Below are 19,698 nucleotides of genomic sequence, written 5' to 3' on the forward strand. Positions count from 1 at the left end.
GTGTGATAATTTCATTACTATTTATAGAATGATTATATTTTGTTTATTATAGGAAGTATGCATTTTTATTTTGGTATAAAAATTTGAAATCAATATAAAATCTTAAGGTGTCGTAAGATGTTATAGATTATTTGACGCAACATAATATAAATGCAATCTTGAAAAGAATAAATATGACATAATGATAATAAATAAATATAACATAACTTTATTATTTATTAGCACTTATTGAGTAGTGTTATTTATTTATTAGAAGAAATATGTAGAAATTAAGCTTAAAAAATATTGGGTTAAATATGTTTGTTTTTTTTTACTGTACTTTCACATAAAATTGATTTTTATTTTTATGCTAAACTTTATATTTCTGAGCAGTTGTAGTAAAAAAATTATTAGAATGAGTCTTTGTGAGTTTTTTTTACATGATGAGAGACTAATTTTCAGTGAACTATGATGTTGAAATATTTCATATTAACTCAACGTGAATGTTATAATATTATAATATAGTTTACCGTTGAAATTCGTTTGTTATGTAAAAAAACACGGATAAGAATTCATTCTAATATTTTTATACTACAACACTATAAGAAAATCATTAAATAGTAATCAAACTTAAAGACCAAAAATAATTAGCCACTATATTGACTAGATTAAAGACTAAAAATTATTCGCATATAAAGTGGTTTCTATTATTAATAAAAAAATTAAAAGAATTTATAAATTGGTATATATATTAGTTACATAAGTTTTAACTACTAATATTTTAAATTCTAAATTAGTTTAAAAAAAACTAATAGAGACTAATTTAGAATATAAAATAATAAGCAACTAAAACCTTGACAATTGTTACATATCAATTTAGAAACTATTTATTAAGTTTTATTAATAATAGAAACTATTTTAGATACCAATAATTTTTTAGTTTATAAAATGATTCCTAATTTAGTCAAATAATAACTAATTATTTTAGTTTATAAAATTAGTTTTTATTTAATAATTTCTGTGTAGTACAAATACTTAGGGTTTATAGTTTAGGGTTTATGATTATGTTTTAGGGTATAGGATTTGTAGTTTGTGGTTTAGAGTTTAGAGTTTAGAGTTTAGGGGAGATTAAAGTTTTCGTATGTTAATTAATTACAATATTTATTCCAAAAGAAGCAATAATAGACATATTTGATGAGGAATTATTTTTGGAAAGTTGATTAGAAAAAGTTTGTCTAGCCAACAAAACAATAAAGAAGTTTCTTACGTGAGATATTAGTATGATAGAGATAATTGGAGTTTGTAAATAGAAAGCAATAGAGTTATGTTGTGATTTGATTAGGCGGCACTAAGGAGGAAGTGTTTGGTAATTTGGGTTGTGTTGGGAAGTGCCACCTAAGAATCCACGAACACAGATAAATGCACAATCTTGTTTTGGAGTCTTCCTTAACACCCTTGTCTCTTTGTCTTTCATAGAATAAGATATTAGCATTTGTTTTTGTAATTGTAATTGTTTGGTTCCATTTCTTGGAAGCTTTTAGGGACTTTTCTTGCCCTTCTCACTCACCCTGCTAGGAGACAAATCTGAGGCCAATGTTTGTCTTTGCTAAGGCATGTTTGGATTCTTGCAACCTTAGGGAATATTATAAGCACTTTCCCCCACCTCCGATTCCCTATCCACCCAAGGTCAAGACAAAGGAAGGACTCTAAACACAACACACAAACCTTAACCTTTGGAGTGTGTTGAGTGATGAAACAAACGCACCTTCTAGAGAGTAGAGTATGAAGTTATGAGACTCGAACACTCCTTTTAATTAACATGTCTAATAATTATAGGATACGCATTGGTGAAGTGTCAAATTAAAAAAATATTTATTGAATTTCTAACCATTCTAACATGACTCTAACATAATTTAAAAAAATATAAATACATTAATTTTTTAAAAACTCAAATTTATTGTATAATTTTTATTATAATTAAAAAATAATGAAATAATATTTTTTTATAAAAAAAATATTTTTATTATAAAAAAAACTGAAACATATTTATACATATAAATCTTTATTATTAATTTATATAATTAAAAATATATAATATATAAATCTTATATTTTATTTTAGATATATATAATATCTAAAATATAGTTATATCTCCATATTTCTACATAGGTGTGTGGAGAGAGAAATCAAAGTTTTGGGAAGATAAAGACAGAAACAACCGAACCAAGACTCTCACCAGTTCCTCACTCCACTAACGAGTGAAGGACAAGAAAACAATAAAGACAAGAGAACCCCTTCACGCATTCTCCACACAACCTTCTCTTCTCTTCTCTTCCCATGAACCACTCTTCCAAACCCCTGCTGCTGCTGCTGCGTCGCTCCAACCACAACCTCATTCATCACGCTTCTGCTTTTTCGGAGTGTTCACACCACCAAGCTTCGGCATTTTAAGGGGGCTTCTTTTTGTTTCTTCTTCAATTGCATAACCCATCAACGGTTTCACTTTTCCTTGTTGGGTTCCGAAAATGTGGTTTTGGTACGATTCTCTCGTTTTTACATCACCGCTTCCTGAAATTCGTGGAAAAAAGTCCCTTTACCTTCCCTTCTGATATCTAGCATTGTAAAGTGTTGTGGGGTGTTGATAATTATTACCCTTTTTACCACCTTTTCTTTTGTTATCTCAAGGTCTATATAAGATTTTTGTGGTTGGTTTCATGGAATCTGTGTTTCAAGAAGAAGGGTCATCTTCTGTAACTTCTTCACCCCTTCAGTTTTTTTCCATGATGTCTCTTTCACCTGGCATAGGATCTCCCTATCCCTGGCTTAGAGAACTGAAATCTGAGGAAAGGGGTTTGTATTTGATCCATTTGTTGATCGGTTGTGCAAATCATGTAGCTAATGGTAGCCTTGAAAATGCAAACATGTTGCTTGAGCAGATTTCTCAGCTTGCTTCTCCTGATGGGGATACCATACAGCGAGTTGCTGCATATTTCACCCAAGCACTCGCTGATCGGATCCTCAAAACATGGCCTGGCCTCCACAGGGCACTCAATTCCACCAGAATAGCCATGGTGTCTGATGAAATTCTTGTTCAGAAGCTCTTTTTTGAGCTTTTCCCGTTCTTGAAGATGTCATATATTCTCACAAATCAGGCTATTGTTGAGGCCATGGAAGGGGAGAAAATGGTGCATGTAATTGATCTCAGTGCCACTGGGCCAGCACAGTGGATTGCTCTCCTTCGTGTTCTGAGTGCACGCCCTGAAGGTTCTCCTCATTTGAGAATCACTGGGGTGCATCACCAGAAAGAGGTTCTGGATCAGATGGCTCATAAACTCACTGAAGAGGCAGAAAAGTTGGACATTGCATTCCAGTTCAACCCTGTTGTCAGCAAGATAGAAAATCTTGATTTTGACAAACTTCGGGTGAAAACTGGGGAGGCACTTGCAATTAGTTCCATTCTGCAGTTACACTCCCTTTTGGCCTTGGATGATGATGCCTCCAGAAGAAGATCTTCAAACAATTCAAATGCAATTCAACTGCAGAAAATCCTGCAGATGAACCCAAACACACGGGGTGATTTGGCTGAAAAGGACATGGTTCATGGCTATAGCCCAAGTCCAGATTCAGCCTCAGCTTCAGCTTCATCCTCACCCGGGTCTTCATCTGCCTCAATGAAATCGGAGAGCTTTCTGAATGCCTTGTGGGGGTTATCACCAAAGATCATGGTTGTAACCGAGCAAGACTTCAATCACAACAGTTCAAACCTGATGGACAGGCTGCTAGAATCTCTGAACTCTTATGCTGCATTGTTTGATTGTTTGGAATGCACTGTCTCCAGAGCATCCTTGGACAGAATCAAGATTGAGAAGATGCTTTTGGGTGAGGAAATCAAGAACATAGTAGCTTGTGAGGGAGCTGAAAGAAGGGAAAGGCATGAAAAGATGGATAAGTGGATCCAGAGACTTGATTTATCTGGCTTTGCAAATGTGCCTTTTAGCTCTCAAGGTGTGACTCAGGCAATGAGGTTCTTGGAGAACTATGGTTGTAATGGTTATAGGATGAGGGAGGAAAATGGTTGTGCAGTGATTTACTGGCAGGACCGTACCTTGTTTTCTGTGACAGCTTGGAGATCAAGGAGGTAAGATAGATTCTTCAAGCATCATAAAGAAGAAGAAGAAGAAGAAGAAATAGTGATGTAGTGATGGATAGAGTCTCTCTTATATAAGTTTTTCTTTTCTTTTCTTTGTTTCTAATTGTATGAAAGAGTTTTACCAATATATGATGATGACCAGTAATGAAGATCAATTTAGAGATACTAAACTCTCAAAAGAGAGAAATGGGTGAAACAAATATCTCTAGTTGTGTCTACCATTCCTAATACAACCCAATTAGCATGACAAGAACACAAGAGACAATTCATCTAGCATTCAATTCAAGACAAGACCCCACCAGAACTTCGGAAGGACCTGAGCAAGAATTGTGCATAGATCATAAGATCAGATGTTCTTTATTCTCACATCAATTCCATTGTTAGTGCTATGTTCATCTTGTTCTTCACTAATCCCTATACTGTAACCTCTCTGCATCTGTTGTGTAAGACCTAATATCAGTTCATTTTTAGAACAAATTTTTGTTCAAGTTTTTTTCCCTTTTCAATTTGCATGTTTAGCATAAGTTTTGATTTTTCAAATTTCAGACTTTAGTTGATTCTCATTCCCCCATTTAGCAAATCCCATAGCTCCAGACACAAGAGTCTCTTTCGACAATTTCTGCATTATGTGATCAGATGGTAACCGTTCACTGAAACAGAAAAAAGAACAAGACAGGGAAAAAGAGAAAGATGGCCCTCATGTTTGCCATTTTTTGAGGCATTGGGAGGTTTACTCTGAAAAATATTTTAAATCATCTCATACCATCATCTTCAAATTCTCTCAATGGTTTCACTGTGAAAGCTTTAAATAACTTTATGAACTACTTGCTGGGGTTTTAAAATAGAAAATTATAATTAAGTATATGAACTTATATATCATCTTTAACTCAAACTTTTATATGTTAGGATTTTAAGATTAATTTATAAAGTCTTAAATAAGTCATGTTTAATTTAAAACATGAAAAAATACGGAAATGTTTCACTCTCATAATTAATAACATCATGTTTCAATCAGGCATGTTCCCATCTTTGTAATATTTTATGTTTGATTTTCTTTTCTTTGTTAAGATTTAGAAATATAGTTATTTTAATTTTCGTTCCTACCATCAATATATCATTGCTGCAGAGATTGGTAGATTTTCATGATTCATTAGATTTCATTACTCACACTTCAATGAATAGGAATTATATGTAATAAAAATATTTTATAGAAATTAATTGGTTAAGCTCAATCATTATTGGTGACAAAATAAATAAATATATTAAAATGGAAGTTTATTGGAGACAATATATAAAGATCATGAACTTAGAGACAACATGTTGTAAAAGTAGTAGAAGGAATAAAATAGTTATATAAAAAAAAATTCAGAGACTTTAAATGATTTTGATATCTTATTAAGAAGTGAAATTTAAGTTTAATCCAACTCCATCAAATCGACTTATAAAGTGAGTAAAGTTGATTTTGATACCATATTAAAAAGTGAATTTTAAATCTAATTCAACTTCATAAAACTGATTTATAAAATAAAATTTACAATACAACATAAATGATCATGTTGTGAAAGTGAAAAACATTTAAAAGATTTTTTTTGTCTTTATATAATTGTGAATTTATCAAGAATCTTATCCATACTCATCTGCGTTACGTATTAAAATACTTTTGTTTTTTTTACTTTTTAACTTACACATCAAAAACAAATATTGAAAGCCTATAATTTATCTATAAGATGACCCAAAACTTTCATATATTACTTACTTAGTATGGTCATAAATCAATTTACACTTTAACCACATCAATATGTGAAAGCATTTATAGGAATTAACAGATATATCTTCCTAAGAAAGTGAAGATATCAAACCTGAGTTATCTATAAACAATGATACCTTTTTTTCTCTTGATTTTTTTTTCTACTCCCCTTTTAGGAGTTATGATTTTTATCCATTTCATTTTTTTGTTTACACAAAGAATCAAAATAAAGAAGGTCAATTTCATATAAAAAAGTGACTTTATTTGTTTATTAAAATATTTAAAAATTTATTAAAATCAATCAAACTATCTATATAATAATTTATAATGTATTTTGTCTTATATTAATAGTTTTGTTAAATATACCCAAATAGATGCTACTTTATATAACCTCAATCTTAACTTTCAATTAAAAACTATAATTTTATACTTATTTCCTAAAATGTTCTAATCACTATTAATTTTTCTTCGGGTTCATAATTACTATTTAACTAATCATTTTGATATCCACATTGAGTAAGTTTTATTAGTAGAACTGAAACCTAATAGAAGAAGTTTCATTTTCATTTGTACTCACGTGCCAAACCATTTCTGACTGTTTCATAGGGAAAGAGACAAAATCTCCAAAGACACGTGAGCCCCATTCTTGATAAGTGTGTGTATACATATAAACTCTTTTAACCTTTCTAACTAACTTATTTTTGTTAATTGATTTTTTAATTTTGTAAAATAAATTATGTATAATACAATGTGGTGATAAAAGATTGAATGAAGAGTCTTTATTGTATAATGGTAACCACGGATAAAAATTATTTTTTTATGATATTTTTTACCTACTTTATTACAATTTTATTTTTGATAATTGCTTTTTATTTTTACCTTATATTATATTTTTTTTAGTGTCATTTTTAATATAATTGTACTGGTAGGCACCGGACGAACGCACGTGGCCGACCGGCCTTATACACTAAATGGAAACGAACGCACGTGGCCGACCGGCCGTATACACAATAAATGTAAGGGCATTTATGTGACAAGCTAAGGTGGTTAAGATACACCTCCGAAGAATAAGGAATATGCGTTTAGAGAAGATATGTTCCCCGGGTATTCCGGAGCACGACTGACAAGACATATCCATAACCACCCTGAGCCCAAGGGATAGAAAGCCCATTAGGCAATCCTATAAATACTGTGCTCAAGCCAGAGAAAGGTACGTTTTCATTCACTTACGAAACTGCGCTTAGAATCTCATACTTACTTGAGCGTCGGAGTGCCTTCGCAGGTACCCTCCCCCGCCCGACCGAAGTTGATAGCACGAAGGGACGACCGACCAAAGGAGACAGCAAGAAAGGACAATCGACCAGAGGAGAAGAAGATCAACACGTCAGCAATTACACCACGTCAACCGACCGTGCCTGGGCCCCATCTCTCCACTCAGGTACAATAATTATTTTACTTTTTACTAAATTCAAATAATTTCCATTTATACTTCACAGTACCTGCATAACTTTTTTTTCTTAAAAATATTACTACTGACTAAATAATAATTAGACCAAAGATATTTAGTCATTATAATTACTAAATTGGATACTAGAAACTAAAAAATTATTAGTATTTAAAGTGATTTCTATTATTAATAAAAATTTATAAAATAATTTTTAAATTAGTATTTAATCATTAACTATCAATATTTTAATTACTTGTTATTTTATATTTTAAATTAGTTTCTATTCGTCTTATATAGACTAATTTAAAAATTAAAATATTAATAGTTAATTTAGATAAAAATTTAGAAACCATTTTATAAATATTTATTATTAATAAAAACTACTTTAAATATTAATAATTTTTTAATTTATAAAATAATCTTTATTTTAGTTATATAGTAACTAATTATTTTTTCTCTACAATTAATTTTTATTTAATGATTTTTCTGTAAATATATTTATTTTATATATTTTTAAAATTATATTATTTTAATAAAAATGTAGATACACAAGAAGAGCATGAGTTTAGGCTAATTGTTATTACAATAAAAATAATGATAGAGAAAGCAGAAGAAGAGGAAGGGATAAGATTGAATAAGAAAGTTGGAAGTGATTTGATGAGGGAGAGTCTCTGAAATGGGTTTCGCTCTGGCATACACAGCTTCAACCGTCGCTAATCTTCCTAATCTTCAATCTCACTCTCTCTTTGCTGCATTCCGATCCAAAACCTCTCACTCTCTCTGCACTTCCTATCGAACCAAACGCATTCGAAAACGTCTTCCAATTATTCGCGCTGAATCTGAAAATGGAGCTCCGGTTACCTCTGAGAAGAACAACACAAATTACGGGAGACAATATTTCCCCCTCGCTGCTGTTGTAGGCCAAGTAATTTCTAATCTCTGCTTCTTTCATTCAAATATTTTGCGTGCAGTGTTCCTTTCTCGTTGGAAATAGTAGTTAGATATGTTTTCCTGAGCTTATTCAATGTGACATTGTATTCTAAATGTAATCTGATTTACATATGTTCCTTGTGAAGATTAATTTGTTACGAAAGCGTGTGAAAAGGTATAATATAATGTTTTACGTAGAGGAAAATTTAACGTGAGTGCGCGGGATATTGAAAATGGATTATAGGTAGTTTGTTGCACAGGCAGTTCGTGGAATTTTGTTTTTTATTTCAAGAAATGATTGAAGAGGAGAGAAAATTGGTGGATAGGTAGCTCTATTTACAACACAATTTAATAGTTAATGACTAAATATGCAAATGCAAATCAATTTTGGTCTTGTATTGAAGGATGAGTCTTACTAGTTCCAGTTGTTCTTCAGGATGCTATAAAAACTGCTCTTCTACTTGGGGCAACTGACCCTGGGATTGGAGGAATTGCCATATCAGGAAAGCGGGGAACTGCGAAAACTGTAATGGCACGTGGATTGCATGCAGTACTGCCTCCTATTGAAGTAGTAGTGGGTTCCATAGCCAATGCAGATCCATCTTGCCCAGAAGAGTAAGGTCACTTGTTTCTTCCACTTGTAAGAAAAAGTTTACAAGCTTTGAGAATTAAAAAAACTTGACTATTCTAACGCACCAAGACAAAACCAATATGAATAGGTGACATTGTTTTTTATGTCATGTAAGTAGATATGATCTTAAAGGAGGGGCACATCACCACTGTAATCTTGTGGCGTGATTTTGTTTGTACTGTTTTAGTGGAACATGATTTGGTCATTCAAAATTGATAATGTTGTAACGCTGTTATTTTTCTTATTGTATATCGACTTGCTAAATTTGCGCGTCATCTTTTAGATATGCCAATTCACCCTATAGTAAATCCACATGAAACATTGCTTTGCTCTCTTTTGTGGTGAAGAGTTATTAAATCGATCTTGGTAACCCTGATTGACATAACATCTTTCTGGTCAGGATGAAGCAATTTCGCTGGTCCTCTTTTTTGCTTTTATCCTTGAGTCTTTGACATAAAAAATATCTTTGATCTTGTCTTTCCTTTGTTTCATTATTTTTAATTTAAATGGAGAGGTTCAATGTTTGCAGGTGGGAAGACGGTCTTACAGAATGCCTGGAATACGATTCTGCTGGAAGTATTAAAACTCGTATTGTCAAGTCTCCCTTTGTTCAGGTACTGTTCACCAAGTAAGCTTTGCATATATTTTATTTTGTTCAGCCACCCAAGGTTCATTTTCTTTTTACTGTCCCTGCAGAAATTATTTTTCTATTGAAAAAAATCACATGTTCATTTATACATTAGATTCCTCTTGGAGTAACGGAGGACAGACTGATTGGATCGGTTGATGTTGAGGAATCCGTGAAAACAGGCACAACTGTTTTCCAGCCGGGCTTACTTGCAGAAGCTCATAGAGGTGTTTTGTATGTTGATGAAATTAATCTTTTGGATGAGAGTATCAGTAATTTGCTCCTTAATGTATTGACTGAAGGAGTAAATACTGTTGAAAGAGAGGGGATCAGCTTCAAGCACCCTTGCAGGCCCCTTCTAATTGCCACCTATAACCCAGACGAGGGTGCTGTTCGTGAACATTTGCTAGATCGCATTGCGGTTAATTTAAGGTACTGCTGTAATAAACTTTTTTAGGTTTCCACGGGGTTCTCAAAGGATGTTGACTATGGGGATAGGGAGACTTGGATAAAACATTTAATGAAGTAGGGAATTTTTTAACCTAGTTAAATACCAAATAAACAACTTTTAGAGTTTGATTGAAAATGTCATGAAACCGTCATCTGTATCTGTTACCCTCTGTACACACTGAAGTCCCTCCTCAAATGATGAAATTCTTAGTGTTTTCTGCCTCAGTTTCCTGCCCCCGCTTTGCTCCATGATCTTTCCCCCCCGGTTCTCTCTATTTCTGGCATCTGACATGGTAAAGAAGACTCGTTAAAAAGCTTTTTAAATTTTTATGAATAAAAAAAAGACCAAGTGGGTAATAAAACCCTGACTCAATACATATTCAATGGAATGAATTGTCAAAATTTTGATCACCTCTCTTATTTCTAACTATGCGCCCTTCTGCAGTGCAGATCTTCCAATGAGTTTTGAAAACCGTGTTGCAGCTGTTGGAATTGCTACAGAGTTTCAGGAGAACACTCGCCAAGTATTTGAGATGGTTGAAGAGGAAACCGACAATGCAAAAACCCAGGTATGTTTACCAGGGAAATAATAAAAACTTGATCAGAAAGGTGAAGAACAAATAAGAAAGACTAGAAATTTGTCTGAATATTAATCTCCTTGAATCTGAATGGAAAAACCCTAAACCCTAGGAAATGGAAAAACTGGAGTTACAATTAGGCATCTCTATCAACCCCAGGAAATCCAAGTCCTTTCTTTCCTCCCAACCTCTACTCCAAATCCAAACCTATCTATTATATTCATCCTACTATTTGTTCGTTGTCATTTCTCCCTCTCTTAATTCAGTTGGTATCTCTAACTAACTAACTAACTGTTAATTCAGTTATCAATGACTTGAACTGAGCCTAGTTTTCTTCTAGCAGAAACTGACCCATCCAATTTCTCTTCCCCTGTAATCATTCTTATTCATCCTAACATGCACCTTTTTAATTTTGATCTACTAACTTGAAAATGAATAGTAAAGAAATTATTTGTTATGATGTCTCACGTAGGCTATTAATGTCCCGATAGTACTCCTTATAAGGCTTGGACAGTTCTCCTTCATTTTGCTAGCTTATCAAGTCTTGATGTTGGACCACTTGTAAATGTCTAACCTTACAAATTTCATGCTCTGAATGTTCACTCCTGCAAACTTCAGGATCTTCTTACCTAGTTGGGTAATATGGTCAATACTTCTTATAAGGCTTGTGTAATTCTCCATCCTTTTGAGCTAGAGATTTAGTTAGATCTGATCTATTTCTAGTACAATATTAGAGCCTATCCAATTTTTATGTTATGCCTACCATCCACATACGTCCATGTGCATGAGGTTGTAATCTACTGACCTAGGAAGCAAAACTCTGTTGGGTTCTTTTTGTTTGTATAAAAGGAACTTATCCTGTAAGATTGTAAACATGACAGATAGGTTCACATTCATTACATGATTTGCATAAAATGAATGGGGCTTATGATAGACAGCTACTACCTATGGGCAAGGAAGTCAAAATCAAGATTATGGCTGGGATCATTAGGGACTCACAAAATCATAAATCGTGGGATTGTAATATAATTGTAGATCCTACTCCTCCATAATTATGAGATATATACTCTTATGAGTAATTAATTAAAAAAAATTCAGTCACAACGTCACACTTTAAAATACTTGATAAAACTTAAGTTCATCATAAACCATGACAAAGAAAGCATGTCAACCAAATCATAACTCACGTGACAAAAAAAGCAACTTAAATACCTAATTACTTAAGTCTAATTTGCCTAAACGAATTACCAAATTATCAAATACCAAGTCCAAGACAAAGAAAAATAAATTGAATTAGTGTCTAGTTTCAGTTCATTCCAAAAGGTAAAATCTAAATATGAAATTTCAATTGGAAGATTAGTAAAGTACATTTTCTTGTCATCATTAAACTCTTTTTGTATCTTTTCTTTAATCCGATCCATTCCCTTGTACGTGAAGCCAATAGCTGGTTTCACTTTCACATAATAATCTACCATTATAAGTACTTGCATTCTAGGAAATGCAACATTCTGTATACAAAAACACATCTTCAATTGAACTTCCATCCCTTGTATTTGCAAAATGAGAATTCTTCCATTCATCACTAGTCAACATTCTAAACAAAGGGCTTCTATGCTCCAAAAGACACCCTAATGTTAAGTAAGAGGTAGCAAAGTAAGTAAATCCCCGTATGGGGAATGCATAAAAAATCTATGGTTATAAATTGAGTCTCACATGAGATATTGTACGCCCAATGACTACATTGTTGATTTCATAATGTATGTTGGTATAGTCTCCACTCCCTTTGCTATTATAATTTATTTTCTTTGTTTAATTGACTTTGCTTAATATTTTCCTAATGCAGATCATATTGGCCAGAGAGTATCTAAAAGATGTCACTATTAGCAGTGAACAATTAAAATACCTGGTCATTGAAGCTTTACGAGGTGGTTGCCAGGTAAATTTTCTGCAATTCTTTCTAAGCTTGGACAAAACCTTTTTGTATGGTACATTGGTGTACATGAGAGATATTCGGTTACATCCATTCTGAAGCAGTTGATTCTACTGTGCTATTATGTAAATCAGTTCCTGATTGCTTCATTCTTCTGTTAATTTATAAACATGCTTCCAAGGTTTTGCTATATTAATATTAAATTATTAATTATTTTGTGAAGCTTCAAATCATCCAAGTGAATGGGACAAACATTATGAAAGAATGATAGTAGTTAATCTGGACTGTACAATACGACCATACATGACTGGTTAGGACTAAAAGTTAATGATCACGTGAGCTCTTAAAAAAGTCACACGGCTTTCTCTTTTAATCTTTAATGATTTAACTGAATAGCCGTGATTCGCTCTACTCACTCATAATAAAAGTTCTCTCTCTATATGCTTCCTATTGTAGCTTGCAACATATGATTTTTTTCATAATCTCATATTAATTTTGAAGGTTTTACTGGCTGTTTTTTGGTGATCAATTCAGTTTAAATTATGGGAGCATAAGAATTTTTTTTGTATGATGCCCGGGGCCAATTAAGGATATCATTTTAAGAGAAACATTCTGTGTTTTTTTTGTGTTCCCCTTCACTATACTGATTGCTGAGTTGAGGTTATTAAATAACAAGTCTTTATTATCCCATAATAAAGTCCGCCCTTCCCTTAAACTGTTTTATTGTTTTGGCATCAATTCATGAGTATATTTAATGTCATATATGCATGATAACATTGGGCACGTAAATTATACTTGCCAGAGGGAAGAGAAAGAGAGAGGAAGAACTAGGCTGCTGTATAAAAGACCTAGTAGGTCAATGTATAATTTCAAAATTTTGAATTGGTGATACCATGGACAGTTAAAACAGATGTTTAAAACATTGTGACATGACACTGTTCCATTCTACAAATACTCTATTCAAGAGAAAAAAAATGAACAATTAATTTGTTATGTGTATCACTCATTGCCGTAGTTTGGAGATCAAGCCAGTTTGGAAATCATTGTCATGTTGATTGATATTCTGAATACTTGTTATGAACAACAGGGACATAGAGCTGAGCTATTTGCTGCCCGTGTTGCAAAGTGCTTAGCTGCTCTGGAGGGACGTGAAAAAGTTTATGTGGATGACCTAAAAAAAGCTGTAAGCTTCCCTTGAAAATTGAATACAAGATTTTGGTACATCAGTTACACCTTGGTCTATTGGCTTTACAGTTCTTATAGCCTTCTCTAGGAGCAGAACCAATTAAGTTGTTAGTTTGAATTTGAATTTGAATTATGGGGTTTTCTCCACCACCTTTCCTTTTTGTGAGGATACCTATACCCCTTATCAATTAGGGTCAATTTCTAGCCTCAATTTTGCACTTAAAATATAAAAGCAGCCACTTGTTTATTAAGAAAAAGTGTCCATGCACTAACAGTGTTAACATAACTACTTTCAAAGTCATAATTACCACGGTTTCTTATTGCTTTGACATAATTTTTTTCGTACATTTATAGAACACATAAATTAAATTTCACTCATTTATTAATTTGTTTCAATTAAATATGATTTGTGGCTAGATATTTCCTGCTAATTGTTGAGGACAATCATGCCCCTATGATAAGAAAAGTTTACAAAAGAATTTCCTTGATTTACAATTCCAAAAGGAGCATAGTTTGACTTCACTAAGATTAATGTTTTAAAATGACACGCTGATGCTTTGGCACAGGAGTGTTAGCCCACTGAGGATTTGTTTATATTATTTACCTTGGGCTTTCTGTTGTCAAGCTTATTTTTTGATCCTATGAAGTGAAACCATGATGAGGAAGTTTTGAAAGAACTTAATGCTACTCTAAAATTATCAACTACAAGAATCAGAGCATCTTTGGCTGATATTTCTAACAGGTCTTTGACACCAGGTAGCATCCTTCTTGGTAGTTGGGATAATTCATTTTTTTTTGTATTGAAAACAAGGGGAAGTGGGATTTGAGTATTAAGTGTGTAATGGTATAAAGAGTGAAACTAGACAATGAAGTTGACTGAACAGATTGGTTGTTCCCCAGATTGTGTGATTTCAAAAAATGATCTAACAATATGGTCTGCAATTCCCCACGAAAAGGACTAAGGAAAATAAATCAATCTTCTGACATAATTTCCGTAGTTTTTCATTATTTTTGAAGGAGATGCTGAAGGTTAGTATTTTATCCTAGCTTTAGAACTTAGCTTTAATGCTCTGTGTGTAAGAGAGAAGTTTTATGAAAGCTGATCGTTATATCCTAACTTGATCATCTTCATACTCTCTTTATATATGCATTTATACTAGTAATGAATTGGGCTTAGGTACATCTTGTAAAATAATCAGCAGAAACTATTATTTTTTACTTTTTAAAAATAATAATCTATCCAATAAATTGTTTATCATACATTCTCCGATACAGGTGGAGTTGGTCATTCTGCCCCGGTCAGTTGTTACCGAAAGCCCACCAGATCAACAAAATCAGCCTCCTCCTCCTCCGCCTCCTCCACAAAATCAAGAATCAGGCGAAGAACAGAATGAAGAGGAAGAGCAAGAGGTTGAGTTAAACCTTTGTTTAAGTTAAATATTTTTTTAAGACAATCCCTTTTTTGAAAGTATAGATTTTGGTCCATTTACTGGAGAATATTATAGTCAAGTGGAGACCTTGTGATTTCCTTTCCTTTAAAATGAATGTTTGTATATGGACTTATTTGCATAAGATTTCATGAACGAAATTATGGATCCCATATTGATTAAAGATGTGGCCAAAGTAGAGCTTATAAAGGCTTGGGCAATCTCCCCTTCACGAGTTAACTTTTTGAGGTTAAATTAAACTCAACCTGAATCAAGATGGTGCATTACCTATCATAGATTTGATATTGGGTTACCCTCAACTGCACAGAGAATGTACTTAGCCCGGCTTTCCTTTATCAATCCTAGCCCCACAACTTTCTTAGTGCCATGTCAAAAAAATTAAGTCCCACAGTCTCTGTGATCCAGATGTCCATTCTGAATGTGAGGGAGCGTGTTAAGATCTTACATCAACTATATACCAAGCTGGAGTAAAGCTTATTAGTGAATCGACAATTCTCACTTTATGAGCTAGCTAATGGGGTTCAATTAGGTTCAACCTAAATTCAAGAGTAATGTTCTTGATACTATTAAGTTTTAACGTCCACCTTCTTGTATTTGTAAAATTCAGGATGACAAGGATGAAGAGAATGAACAGCAGCAAGAACAATTACCCGAAGAGTTTATTTTTGATGCTGAAGGGGGCTTGGTAGATGAAAAACTACTTTTCTTTGCCCAACAAGCACAGAGGCGCCGAGGGAAGGCTGGCAGGGCAAAAAATGTTATATTTTCAGAGGATAGAGGTCGATACATCAAGCCAATGCTTCCGAAGGTTGGTACTTCCAACTCCATTTGTTTGTCCTAGAATTGAAATAGATAGCATCAAATATGCTGTTGAAAGTTTCTCTGGTATTTTGATAAACACTGTTCACTGGAATGTTTTCATCTGTGTATGCACTTGCATTTTTATCATTGCATTCAAATTCAACTGTTGTGAAACTCATTAACTAGTAATCTTTAATTGCCATTGGTATTGTTTCGTATATGCTTTTTCCCCCAACAAATGCTGTTACTGCTTGCAGGGCCCTGTAAAGAGGTTAGCTGTTGATGCAACCCTTAGAGCTGCTGCACCTTATCAAAAATTGCGAAGGGCAAAAGACTCTGGAAGCAGTAGAAAAGTATTTGTGGAGAAAACTGACATGAGGGCTAAGAGAATGGCACGAAAAGCAGGAGCATTGGTACATGTCTTCTCATTCAGGACCTCTATTCACAATAATTAATTTGAAATCTAAATATAAAGAAGGATAAAAATATGTTTTTTGTTTCTTCAAAATGTTGGTTTTAGTCCTATAAAAATTTAATACATTTCTAGTCCCTACATTTACTAAAAAAGGTGTGGTTTTAGTCCTTTATCAGGAACTAAAATCATGCTAATTAAAGTTCTTACCGTCAATATGATTATTAGAAATTAAAGCATTCTGATTTTTCTCATAGGATATAAATGTCAATTTTATTTTTGTATCTTTACTCAGCCAGAGGAATTGATTTGATATCAAAAGCTTTTGTCTGACAATATAATTTAAATCACAAAGGTCTCTGCTGTGATGTTTGCTATGAAAGCAGTTATTAAAGAAATATTGAACTTGTTTGTGGTAAGCTTTTATGCATATTCTTTTAAAGAATCTTAATTATCGCCACAGGTGATATTTGTGGTTGATGCAAGTGGAAGCATGGCATTGAACAGGATGCAGAATGCAAAAGGTGCAGCACTGAAGCTTTTGGCTGAGAGTTATACAAGCAGGGATCAGGTGCTTAGGTCATTTAAATTTTTAGCATCTATGAATTTATTTATGATAAAGGAATCAATATTATTTTCAGAAATTACATATACCAATCCACCCTGTAGTTTTAACAAATGAATTCTCATACTGAAGACAGAACTAGTAGTTTGAAAGTAAAGGCATACTCACCTAATGAAAGAACTAATGCATGCGGTGGTACTTGTTCAGTGTTTAACCTGTGCATAGCTGTGGTTACAGATACCACCATGATTTGCATATTGGTTCCATTGCAAATCCTTGAACCAGAATCACTGTTAGATGGAACAATAAATTTGATTTTCTGAGGTCATTTATCACATGCAGTCTAAAACATACAAAAGTTTTAATTGATAATATGCTGGAGTAAACAGAAAGCACGACTCATTTTTATGATGCCGTCTAAATAATCTTTTTCCAAATAATTATTGTTCTTGTTAAATAGGTGTCTATAATTCCATTCCGTGGAGATGCAGCTGAAGTTCTCCTGCCACCTTCTAGATCAATTGCAATGGCAAGGAAACGTCTTGAGAGGCTTCCATGTGGTGGAGGGTCCCCACTTGCTCATGGTCTAACAACGGTATGAAGATTTTTTCATATCAATTTTATTATATTCAAAGTTTTGAACGAACAGAGGTTTTACCACTGTCAAAATTATAGAACCATGAACTTTGATATATATTACTCGAAAACTGTTCTCAATGTTTTAAATGATTTCCAACTGTTGACATTTCTTAGCAAAAAGGGGTTTCCAGTGATATGAAAATGACATTGTCCATAGACTTAAAGCAGAAGAGAGATGGATAATGTCAGTTTTGATCATTGGTGGAGCAGTATTTTCTTATAGAGAATTCTTTATATAATTTCATATAAAATTCCTCCTGATGCTTGTTTCATCTTTCATGTGTCAGAAGGACTTTGTCCATAAATATAATTGACTCTTGGATCACATTTTAATTGGTTTTAACTAAGTTTTTTTTTAAAGTTTATTAATTCTTATTTATGAAAATATTTAGGCTGTTAGGGTTGGATTAAATGCGGAGAAAAGTGGTGACGTTGGACGTATAATGATTGTTGCAATCACTGATGGCAGAGCCAATATATCGTTGAAAAGGTCTACTGACCCTGAAGCTGCAGCTGATGCATCAAAACCTTCAGCCCAAGAATTGAAGGTATGATTAAGCTTTGTAATTGGACTCGTACTTACTTTCAAATGACAAACCTTAACTGTCATATTCTGTTTTATCATTTTTTGAGTGTGGTGGGCATGGGCGGGTGCACATTATGCTTTGTATTGTCCCCACATGATATTTTTACATGAAAAAGAAGTATGTCCGCATTAAAATTTATATTTTGCCCTCATATTACAATTGGTAAAGCTCAAACATAATAATATGATATTCAAACTAAATTATTTTATATTTCTTTTTCATGAAATATGCACTTTGTAAAACCTTGTGATATTTTATTTGCGAAAATGTTATAAATTATGTTTGGTCCCACTGAGGAAATTTTCTGGATTCGCCAATGGTGGGGTTGGTGAGGAGTTGGATCCATGAGGCTTAAGCATTTGGGCTCAAGGAAAGAAGAGGTAGCAGGGGAGGGGTCATTAGAATGAACCTGCATCCTCATTAAGGATCAGGCATGTGGGTATCATCATGACCAATCCCAATGGCACATGGAAGCCATTTTCTGACAGCAAAAATTTAGAACATGTTATCCATTGCAGTGAAGAAGCCAACTATATTAAGTTCAAGTAATGCTCTTTCTGCTAATATAAAGTTAGTTTACATCGTTCTCTGAACTTTCATTATATATTTTCACCATTTTTGCAATGAACATGGGGAGGCTTTGTAACATAACATGAGATTTCCTCATCTCTCATTTTAAGGCAAAACATTATTTGTTATTTCAGTAAGCATTTACTCCCGTGACCTTTTGAAACCTCTATGTATGAATTGTCCAATTATGAACTAACTGTTAACTTTGTTTGAATAAAGGATGAAATTCTTGAGGTGGCTGGGAAGATATATAAGGCAGGAATGTCTTTGCTTGTGATCGACACTGAGAATAAGTTTGTCTCAACGGGTTTCGCCAAGGAGATTGCTAGAGTTGCCCAAGGTTTGTGTGCTACAATTTTACTACTGAGTCGATGTATTTTAGTTTCTGCAATAGGAAGAAAAGTTTATATTCATAAAATAACTTTATACTGCAGGGAAGTATTATTATCTGCCAAATGCTTCAGACGCTGTTATCTCAATGGCAACAAAGGAAGCTTTAACAGCTTTCAAAAGTTCATGAAACCTTGTAAGAATTAAGCACTTCCTTCACCCTTTTGTCATAAATGTTAATGTAAATCATGCAACTGTTTATGATAATAGCTAGTTCCATTATTTTGTTTCCCAATTATAAGTGTTAACGAGTGTAAATTTCTCACGTCTGAAACGTTCTAAATTCAATCTTATTTTTTTAATTTTTGAATAAGATTTTTCTTGGTTATTGATAGCATTAGGATTTAGAGTCTAGCTGTATCTAGTGTCTAGTTGAGAAGAGGCAACGGTGAATATGAAAATGCATTTGGATAAAGTTATCTTTAAATATGTATTTCAACAAAATGAAAAAATAAAATTAATCAAAATAAGCATATTCTTAAATTAGATTTTTAAAAATCTGCTAAATTAACCAGGCATGGTACTGGCTCATTTAAAAAGTATAAAAAATCATTAAAAATCTTAAATTACAAATTCTCTTTTATGGGGGAAATGTTCCAAGTAGTTTTTTTTATATACTTGAGACTACTTC

At 33.1% G+C, this 19,698-nt stretch overlaps 2 protein-coding genes across 4 annotated transcripts; both read left to right on the top strand.

Moving 5' to 3' along the window:
- Window positions 1-2,152: 2,152 nt before the first annotated feature.
- On the top strand, window positions 2,153-4,635 carry LOC137811489 (scarecrow-like protein 3). The gene has a single exon (XM_068613271.2). The coding sequence runs from the start codon at window positions 2,694-2,696 to the stop codon at window positions 4,119-4,121; it is 1,428 nt and encodes a 475-aa protein (XP_068469372.1). The 5' UTR covers window positions 2,153-2,693; the 3' UTR covers window positions 4,122-4,635.
- Window positions 4,636-7,884: 3,249 nt separating this feature from the next.
- On the top strand, window positions 7,885-19,302 carry ALB1 (ALBINA 1). 3 transcript variants are annotated; one of them, XR_011081090.1, is made up of 15 exons: window positions 7,885-8,248; window positions 8,690-8,868; window positions 9,414-9,498; window positions 9,628-9,944; window positions 10,408-10,531; window positions 12,384-12,476; window positions 13,558-13,653; window positions 14,931-15,065; window positions 15,711-15,911; window positions 16,162-16,317; window positions 16,780-16,887; window positions 17,342-17,476; window positions 17,913-18,652; window positions 18,897-19,017; window positions 19,112-19,302. XR_011081090.1 is itself a non-coding variant. In XM_068613272.1 (15 exons), exons 1-15 carry the CDS (start codon window positions 8,000-8,002, stop codon window positions 19,195-19,197), a joined length of 2,241 nt encoding a protein of 746 aa, XP_068469373.1. In that variant the 5' UTR covers window positions 7,885-7,999; the 3' UTR covers window positions 19,198-19,302. The 3 variants fall into 3 exon arrangements, 2 of the variants coding, with proteins under 2 accessions (XP_068469373.1, XP_090154728.1); XM_068613272.1 differs by having other exon boundaries at window positions 17,913-18,068; XM_090298602.1 differs by having other exon boundaries at window positions 7,938-8,248; window positions 9,581-9,944; window positions 17,913-18,068.
- The last annotated feature ends 396 nt before the right edge of the window (window positions 19,303-19,698 follow it).

The sequence above is a fragment of the Phaseolus vulgaris genome, chromosome 2, assembly GCF_051622355.1.
Source record: "Phaseolus vulgaris cultivar YP4 chromosome 2, ASM5162235v1, whole genome shotgun sequence".
NCBI classification, from domain to species: domain Eukaryota; kingdom Viridiplantae; phylum Streptophyta; class Magnoliopsida; order Fabales; family Fabaceae; genus Phaseolus; species Phaseolus vulgaris.

Bases quoted from the DNA above. Each gene is read 5' to 3' on its own strand.
- ALB1 (XM_068613272.1), top strand. From the start codon at position 8,000: ATGGGTTTCGCTCTGGCATACACAGCTTCAACCGTCGCTAATCTTCCT. The intron at 9,499-9,627 runs GTACTGTTCACC...TTTATACATTAG, and splicing joins TCAAGTCTCCCTTTGTTCAG to ATTCCTCTTGGAGTAACGGA. The intron at 16,318-16,779 runs GTACATGTCTTC...TTATCGCCACAG, and splicing joins CACGAAAAGCAGGAGCATTG to GTGATATTTGTGGTTGATGC.
- LOC137811489 (XM_068613271.2), top strand. From the start codon at position 2,694: ATGGAATCTGTGTTTCAAGAAGAAGGGTCATCTTCTGTAACTTCTTCA.